The sequence below is a fragment of the Asparagus officinalis genome, chromosome 1 (assembly GCF_001876935.1).
Source record: "Asparagus officinalis chromosome 1, Aspof.V1, whole genome shotgun sequence".
Classification (NCBI taxonomy): domain Eukaryota; kingdom Viridiplantae; phylum Streptophyta; class Magnoliopsida; order Asparagales; family Asparagaceae; genus Asparagus; species Asparagus officinalis.
The window spans coordinates 135322-144413 of record NC_033794.1 but is presented as its reverse complement, the minus strand read 5'-3'; the positions used below and the strand labels follow the sequence as shown (position 1 = coordinate 144413).

The following is a 9092-nucleotide window of genomic DNA, read 5'->3' as shown; positions in this document are numbered from 1 at the left end:
CCGCCGCCCCCCCCCCTTGTTTTCTTCTTCCGCCGCATCCTACCGCTCTACGCGCCGATGATGCAATGCGCGGTAAGATTATTATTATTGATTTTTTTTAATGCCTTTGTGTTTTATGTTGATACGCTGGGTTTAATTGCTTTGCTTATGGTGATTGTTGTCTTTTTTATGCGTACATGTACACCCTCTAGCACACTTCTGACCATCCCCTCTGGTTACAATTACAATGCAGTGGACCCTACTTGAGATTTAAGGCCCACTGTACTGTAGGTAGGCGGTATCATGGCCGGAGGTGTACCCGAGGGAGTGGTTATAGCACCTCCCTTTTTAATTTGCATTGACCTTTTTATTCCTTCATCTAGGAAAGCGTACGTTTTTTCTTTTTAAATTATGACAAGAAGTGTGGGTCGTCGGCGAACCCGCATAAAAAAAAAATTTGTTAAATATAAAGAAGGTGAATCGTCAAAGCTGGTTAGCTAAGCTAATAGTGACCTGTAACTACCTCGCCTTATTTTGAGGTGCGCAGTCCCATTCACCGATAAAATTAAAAGCAAACTTTTCTTCTGTTCAAGGCAGACCAAGCAAGGGGGAGCAACAAGCAGAAGAAGCGAGCGTACACTAGAACCAATGAGATTCAAAGCAGAAGAGGCGGTTTTGGGGGAAAGTTGCCATTTTAGCAGCTTTCCTCTCAATAATTGAAGGCAAAATACCTCATCCAAACGGGCCTTAAGGTGCTGTTTGTTTTGGTTTTTTTGCCTCGGGGAGGGGGTGGAAAGCTGTCATTATGGCAGCTTTCTCCCCAAAACGCCTCTTTAATAGGCGTTTTGGGGAGAAAGCTGCCATAATGGCAGCTTTCCACCCCCTCCCCGAGGCAAAATACTCAAAACAAACAGCCCCTAATATAATCAAATTGACCAACTATTGCCACCTAGGATGAAAGAATAAATTGATATGACTGGTTAAATTGCAGCAAAATTAACCAAGAAAAAGGATTTAGTCTTCTGTGCTCTTCCTCCGCTGTAAAGGAAGTCTGCTTCTTTTCTTTCCTGTTTGTTACCTCTAGTCAAATATCTAGTATCATGTACATATGGTGGAAGGTTTTTCTAGGATTTTTACCTTCAGTTGAAGAGCTTCTCATGTTAAAAATACTAGTGCCCTGCTCATTATTTGCTGTGGTGATCCATTTTATCCACACGAGAAGGAGAAAAGGTAAACCAATCATCCCGCGCTTCCCAACAACTTCAACTCCAAAAAATTTGCCGGGGGGGGGGGGTGGAAAGCTGCCATTATGACAGCTTTCTCCCCAAAACGCCTCTTTAATAGGCGTTTTGGGGAGAAAGCTGTCATAATGACAGCTTTCCACCCCCTCCCCGAGGCAAAATACTCAAAACAAACAGCCCCTAATATAATCAAATTGACCAACTATTGCCACCTAGGATGAAAGAATAAATTGATATGACTGGTTAAATTGCAGCAAAATTAACCAAGAAAAAGGATTTAGTCTTCTGTGCTCTTCCTCCGCTGTAAAGGAAGTCTGCTTCTTTTCTTTCCTGTTTGTTACCTCTAGTCAAATATCTAGTATCATGTACATATGGTGGAAGGTTTTTCTAGGATTTTTACCTTCAGTTGAAGAGCTTCTCATGTTAAAAATACTAGTGCCCTGCTCATTATTTGCTGTGGTGATCCATTTTATCCACACGAGAAGGAGAAAAGGTAAACCAATCATCCCGCGCTTCCCAACAACTTCAACTCCAAAAAATGTTTGAAGCTCATGAATGTTTTGAGTTTTTTTTTTCACTTGGAATTTCCCTCAGGGATGAAGATAAAAATCAGAGGAAACGAGGCTTTTCCTTGATTTTCTTTGTTTGAGTTTTCCCCGCGATGAGATCAATTTTAATTTCCTCAGGGATCAATATATCTTTTTAGTCTCTTAACTTTAACCATATTTCTTTTTCTTTTTTTTTTCTTTTTTGGTCATGGTTTTCGCAGGTTGCATTGGATTAGAAGGTCCAATGCGTTCAAGGGCGGAGTTAGAAGAACTAGAGAAGGAGCTTTACGCAGAGAGGATTAAAGCTGAGATCTTAACTCTGAGGATCTCACAGAGGAGGATGCTCGAGGAGGAAGCAAGGCATGACTTGGAGGTTTCTTGTGCAGTGACGACGGAGCAGCTCAGGAGGTCCCGTGAACCTTCGCAGGTTATCTACTCGATCCATACCCCATTCATTGAAACAAGATATTTAATTAAGCAGATGATTGGTTGAGCTATGTTAGGATTGAATATCTTAGGCAAATTAATTACTAAGGCATTACACGTAAACGGTTGCAAATTGAATGCTTAAATGAATGGTCAAAGTTATCATTGCCGTGGAGGTTATCAGGTATATATAGTTGCTTTAATTATCGGAGTTTAGATATCGTTAAATTATCTTATGATTTTTGTAAGAGTAATCAAGATTTAAAGATGTGAAGGCACTATTTAATGATCTAACTTGCCCATGAAGGAGGCTGATCTTTTATGGAAGAATGATAAGTAAATAAAAAAATGAGGAAAGTGAGTCTTTGCTGGTCTGCTCATCAAGCAACATATTCAATTTTTCTCTCAAGTTATTAACGAAGTTTCTTTAGGCAGTGAAAAGTACAAGCCAACTGAACAATCTATACATAATTATAACCAATAGAAAATTACGAAAATTAGAGTTTTCTCATCAAGACACACTTACCATCTTGCGAAGAAAATTGTTTTGAACGCAAAAAAATCACCTGCAAGCACAAAATCCTTATTTTAGTAAGAAAATACAAAAAATTTAAGTAAAAAAGGGATGGACGCAGAACCCTAACCCTAGAAGTTAACCAAGATGAGGAAAAGATTTATCGAACTGGAGAACTAGCTAATTACAAAAGCAAGATCTCCATTTTCAACAAAAAAAAAAAAAACTTATTTCATCATCTTTTCACCTTATTTTCTATTATGTTTGCCTCCTTCATAGGCTGTTATCTTACCAAGACTTGACTCATAAGCTACCGTACGTGACAGACTATTAATAAAAACATGTCTTTTTATTTCTCACAACCGACTCCAACTTAAAAGCATGAATTAGCTATCATTACTACATTGAAGCAGTCGTATCTAAAAACTTTATTGCGGTTACTCCTCAATGAAGAACTCATTTTAATTTGTTGGGTGTGATCTTCCTATGAGAATGATGCCTTCATACTGTTGATTTTGTTGAAGAATGATCATTTGCATGAGCTGATAACTGACCCTTTTTGCTCCTTGGCGGTGCTGTCTTCCGATGAAGTACCTTTTTTTCTTCTTTCTTTTTCTCGAGGAAATAAGGGCCTTCGCTCATTTTATTGAATCTTTCAATCAATAAGTATCGCATTTTAAGGTATCTAATTGCCAAACTGTCCATGCATCTAGATCAAAGATTAATCGATTGCTTTATTTAGGTGAAAAGAGAGTTCGATCTCCTGTACTATGCATTTCCCTCAAACCTGCAACCTGTTCTGCAACCTGTTATTTTATCATCTCTCTCCCTCTCTTTTTTCCCCCCTCTCTTACAGATACAGGTCACACAAGGGCCGAACGACAAAGTCACTGAAACCAAGAGGAAGCTACCTAGAAAAATCGCAGGACCCAGTAATAACCTCAAACTCAAGCCGGACTGGAGCTGCGCACTCTGCCAAGTCAGCATAACGAGCGAGAAGGCCCTCAACGACCACCTCCAAGGGAAGAAGCATCAAGCAAAGGTTGCTGTTGAGTTGAGTTCCATCAAGAAAGCTCCAGAGCTGCCATTACTCGAGAACAAAAGCCATAATCACCGCTCCTCATCCACACCAACGCCTACACAAGAGAACTGGAGCTGTACAGCCTGCGGAGTCAGGACAACAAGCGTGCACGATCTCAACAGCCATCTCAAAGGGAAGAAGCACAAAGCAAAGGTTGCTGAGCTCAAATCCAACAAGAAATCTTCAGAGCCAGCATCACTTCAGAAGGGAAGCCGTGATCGCAGCCCCACACCGACATACAAGCCCACGGGACAAGTCAAGCAAGGCCCGAAAGGAGGTAGTAAGGTGATGTTCCTTGTCGACGGAAAGCTGCATGAAGTTCTTGAAGAAGGCGTGTTTCTTTGGTGCACTTTGTGCAACGTAAAGTGCAACAGCGATGATGTCATGATTCAACACTTCGGAGGAAAGAAGCATTTGGCAGAGGAATCACGGAGGGGCAGGTAGAGAGAGGACGACGAAGCGAGACTAAGTTGACGAGGAAGCTCAGAGCAAGCTACTAGTCGATCGAACTTTGTCGATCTCGACAACTTGCGTGACTCATGTATGTTCATGTGTTGTGAATGATGGAGTGCTATAGGGGGTTTATAACCTGGTATCATTAGATGTGTTTATATTAATTTGATGGATATGTTTGGTTGGAATATTGCAATCTCAAAGAAGTTGTTTGTAAACATAAAACACATGAGAGATAGGGGAACCTATTTCCATGTTAGGAATATATTTATAATAACCTTGGAGAATGCTTCTTAGTTGATGTTAGAAGAGAGAAAATGGAAAGCATGTTCTAATTAAGCTATATGTTCAAGATCAATTTCCATCCTTTGCTAACTATACTATTGATATATTTATGAACTCAATTTCATGAACTTAAACTAGCATCTCTCTTTGAAATCTCTAAGAGGTAAATTGAGAAAAAGGATAGGGAAGAAAAAAGGCTATTGACTTATTTCTTAAAAAAATAGATTTTATTTTCGATATATATTTACTCGTCCACAGTCAGGGCCGGCCCTGGGGTAAGCCCACCAAGCCCCGGCCGGGGCTGGGGCAACCCAGGGCTGGGGGGGGGGAGCAGGGCAACCATCGCGATTACATCCTTCACTCCTCAAACCGTAATAATTTTCGAAGTGGACTTTGTAAGAGGACTTTTATGCAAAAAAATTTAGGGGTTCTATTAGTAAAAAACTCTTATTAATACCCAAAGCCCTACCCAACTCCTCCTTTATTTTCGTCAGCCTCCTCTCCTCCTTCTCGTCTCTGTTCCGCCTCTCACAAAAAAAGAAAAAAAACGGAGAGAATCTGAATTGACGAAGACACCGCTCTGTCCCGCCGTCTCTGTTCCGTCAGCCTCCAACTCCTCCTTCCCGTCTCTGCTCTCATCCTTTGGACCACCCCGTTGACTCCTCCCCCGACAGTCCGATCCAGTCACCCAAAAGACGGAGAGAATCTGAATCGACTTATCGACGCCGACGGCCGATCGGTCCATCAAAGAAACACAATCAGGTAATATTTTTAAATAAATAATTTTAGGGTTTTTTTGGAGGACACATTTTCAAAACCATCCGGTTTTGAAATTTATTCCCAAAAAAAGACTCTTTTCAACTTTAATTACAAAAACAGACCCAGTTGGATGAAACTGGGTCTGTTTTTGAAAAAAAAAATTTCAAACTTCACGGGAGTTGAACTCCCGTGAAGTTTTTTCTCATAACAAAACTTCACGGGAGTTCAACTCCCGTGAAGTTTGAAATTTTTTTTTCAAAAACAGACCCAGTTTCATCCAACTGGGTCTGTTTTTGTAATTAAAGTTGAAATGGATCGTTTTTTATAAATAAATTTTAAAAAGGGATGGTTTTGAAAATTTGTCCTTTTTTTGGACGGAAATTTGGGGTTTTGATGTTTTGCAATGAAATTAAGATTTCTAATTTTGGATCTTGGCTGAATATTAGTTGTTGAATTAGAGGTTATAATGTTTGGGCGGTTTCATCTAGGTTTTTGTTTTGAAACTGGAAATTAGATTTGATTTAGCTATTTGGGTGGCACAATTATGCCTTCTGACTAGTTTCTCACGGCCTCCATAAGTTTAAAAGAAGCTTATCAAAGTTAAAAGATAGAAAGAGGAAATAATATTTACTTGTTAAAAAGTTCATCTCCCTTCTAGTCATCTAAAACTCGAAAATCCTAATGGACGATAATCTGATATATTTCTATTTGGTTTTAATTATAATCTCAATTTAACTTTGATTTGATGACATTCATATTATTGGATTGCTATCTAGATTAATTGTTTGATTGTTTTAATAATAATGATATCATATTATTGGATTGCTATCTAGATTAATTGTTTGATTGTTTTAATAATAATGATATTGCTAAGTCTTCTTTCCGGCATCAATTTAGTTGATTGTTGTGATTTCATATATGTTATCTTCACATTACCATATCACATGATTGATTGAATGAATTGGCAATGATATCAATTAAAAATGAATACTTCGAGAAACTCGAGTATGATGACTTAATTAAAGAATTCGTTTCAAAAAATTCAAGGAGAAGTGTTTTTCTTTGAATTAAATTGTAGCACAAATGTAATTTTTTCTTATATGAATATTGATTGTGCAAGAGAATATTATCAGTTTTAGCCCAATATAGAACGCTAAATGATATTATATGTATTCATTTTTATCGTTATTGTTGGTACCAAATTTTAAATATAAGGGACAGACAAAATTAGATTGGGCTAGGGCAACCCATACCTCGTGGCCGGTTACAACTTATATTACGCGGTACAATTACAATTTTATCAAAGAAAAAGTCATAAATTAAGAATTACTTTAGAAATGGAGGGCACTATCGTCAAATACTCATTCTATCCTCTACCTCAAAAGATCTCGTTCCCTCTCGCGCTCGCTCTCTCGCTCTCTCTCTCTCAAGATCTCGATTCTCTCCCATGGCGTCCACTTCTTTCTTAAGTGGCCAAGCGTCAAGCATTCTCGTTTCAAGTAACACGAAAAGCCCTAGCTTTGCCTTGTCTTCCTCGTGTAAGTGTAACTTTTCGTTGCCATTTCTCAAATTAGGGCTCCTTTTTTTACCCATTTCTTTATGGTTTCGATTATTCCGTGAATAATTCCTAGTTAAGTTGACATCTTCGTCACTTTTGATTGCTAAATACGCAAACTTTGCTGAGAAATTTCAGTCACTTAACATTTAGAGCATCAAATGTTAAATAGTTTATTGGGGGAGTTTGTGCGACTTAGATTGTGCTTCCCACTTGAGAGGCTTATGTTTAGGTGAACTGGAAAATGCTATATATCTTGATAAATGTTAGATATTTGGAGCTCATGTAGTAAATTGGAGCCTATAGTCTTAAGTATGAGGTTAATTCTCTTTGAACTAATTTGTTAAGATCCAATTCAGTTAAGGGAAGAGTATAAGCTATATGCTCTTTCTTATTGGGGGAAGAGTATAAGCTATATGCTCTTTCTTATTGGGGGAAGAGTATAAGCTATATGCTCTTTCTTATTGGCCTCATGATAACAGTCTAAAATGCTTGTTAACACTGAATTTTATATTGATTGTTTAATTATAACTTGCAGCAACTATGATATAGCCACCTACATTAGCTTGCATGGTACCCATCCTTTTTTTTCCCATTCAATAAGATACTGATATGATAATTATTGTATGACATTATGTGATAGGAACCTGGAGTTGAATTATTCAGATAGGATTCATGTATTTTCAATAAGCTATGCTACCTATATTTTAATCATCGAAATGAAACTAGTTGAAAGGTGAATATTTTGGAGTTATTTGAGAAAAATTTAAAAGCAGTATAACAGTAAGAATTTTAGAAGCTTTGAGTTGTTTGATGGCACTGTAGGCTGTCTAAAAATCACAATAGATAGCTGATCCCCATCAAGCTTCAACAACAAAAGTTACAATCAGATGACTTTCATGTCAACAAATGAAAGCTGCAAATGAAGGACTTTTCACATAGATCGAGAATAGTTACAATTCAATGACACTTCCGATAACTGGTGAAAACTCTGTTCAGTAGCCTTTACAATCAACGGTGAGAGTTACAATCTGACGACTTTCACGCTCCATAACAGCTAAAGCAAAGATCAACGAGCAATAGTCTTCGCAATGCTGTAATAGAAGAGGTTACAAGTCAACAACCTCTTCCAAACGCAGAGTCAACCTTTGCGCTTCTTGAACTCAAAACGCACGCGGCCTGTGCGTTCTTCAGCAAACACCCAACTTTGCGTCTCAAATCCAAGACGCAGAGTTAAGATTCAGCATACAAACGGCCCGTGCGTCTCAAATTCCTAGCAGACACTTAACTCTGCGTCTAAAATCTAAGACGCAGAGTTAAGACTCAGAACGCAAGCGGCCTGTGCGTTTCCAATCTTTAGCGGATATATAACTCTACGTCTCAAGTCTAAGACGCAGAGTTAAGGCCCAGAACGCCAATTTAGACGTTTGACTCGTTCAAACACGAGCTGAACGGCCTCAAAACCGTTTATCCCACGTTTTGAGGGATTTTCGCCCACTTAGGAGCGGATTTAGGGGTTGGTTACACCCCTTATCCGCTTATAAATAACCGCATTACTCAACTGAGTAAGGGGTTGAAGATTTGGAGATCAAAAAACCGCACAAGGTTGAATTCTTTGGCGGAGAGGGTGAGATTTCTGGAGATCAAGGAACTGCTTGACAGTGAGTAAATCAAATTTTGGAGAATTCTTCATCAACAACAAATCCACTTGGTTACTAACCGATTATTCGGTTTTCAACAACTCTTTTCAGAGTTTTCAACTCATTCTGAGTTCTTAAACTCGTTAAGAGTTCTAAATCAAACTTGTCACACAAGTTAATTGTTCTCGTGAGATAGGACGGTCGGATCGTCAACGGAGAGCAAATTCGACGCAGGCATTCGAATGAGGTATTCCATCGCTACCTTGAAGAACCTAATTTTTAAACAAAGGGGAGAATCAAATTCATTCTCCTCTCTTTTGTAATCGGAATCCAATTGTAATTGAGATCAAAGGGATACAAATCAAAAATTTTCTTCATTTCTTTTACTACGAATTTTTCCACATACAGGCACGAGGTGGAAGCTCGCAATCCTTGGGTTTTTGTTTCAACCTATGTGAATTTGTTATTAACGTTAGGAGTTAACAGCTTGCTTCATTCTCAAAGTCGAATTATCCAGTTATTTAGCCAAGTATTGGAAGTTAGGAGTTGCACAATCGTAAGGAAGACCTAGCTTTGGAGCCACAATACTTATTTGTCTAACCCCCTTCCCC

General features: G+C 38.6%; 2 protein-coding genes across 3 annotated transcripts in view; both read left to right on the top strand.

Moving 5' to 3' along the window:
- On the top strand, positions 999-4550 carry LOC109844940 (UBP1-associated proteins 1C-like). Of its 2 annotated transcripts, none has more exons than XM_020414130.1 (3): positions 999-1209; positions 1990-2195; positions 3565-4550. In XM_020414130.1, exons 1-3 carry the CDS (start codon positions 1080-1082, stop codon positions 4231-4233), a joined length of 1005 nt encoding a protein of 334 aa, XP_020269719.1. In that variant the 5' UTR covers positions 999-1079; the 3' UTR covers positions 4234-4550. The 2 variants fall into 2 exon arrangements, with proteins under 2 accessions (XP_020269719.1, XP_020269711.1); XM_020414122.1 differs by lacking the exon at positions 999-1209 and adding an exon at positions 1503-1713.
- Positions 6656-9092, top strand: part of LOC109844933 (nucleoid-associated protein At4g30620, chloroplastic-like) — a 4986-nt gene continuing 2549 nt past the window's right edge. Inside the window, exon 1 of the mRNA XM_020414110.1 lies at positions 6656-6824. Within this exon, the coding sequence (XP_020269699.1) occupies positions 6734-6824 (91 nt within the window). The 5' untranslated portion in view covers positions 6656-6733. The remainder of the gene's footprint in view (positions 6825-9092) is intronic.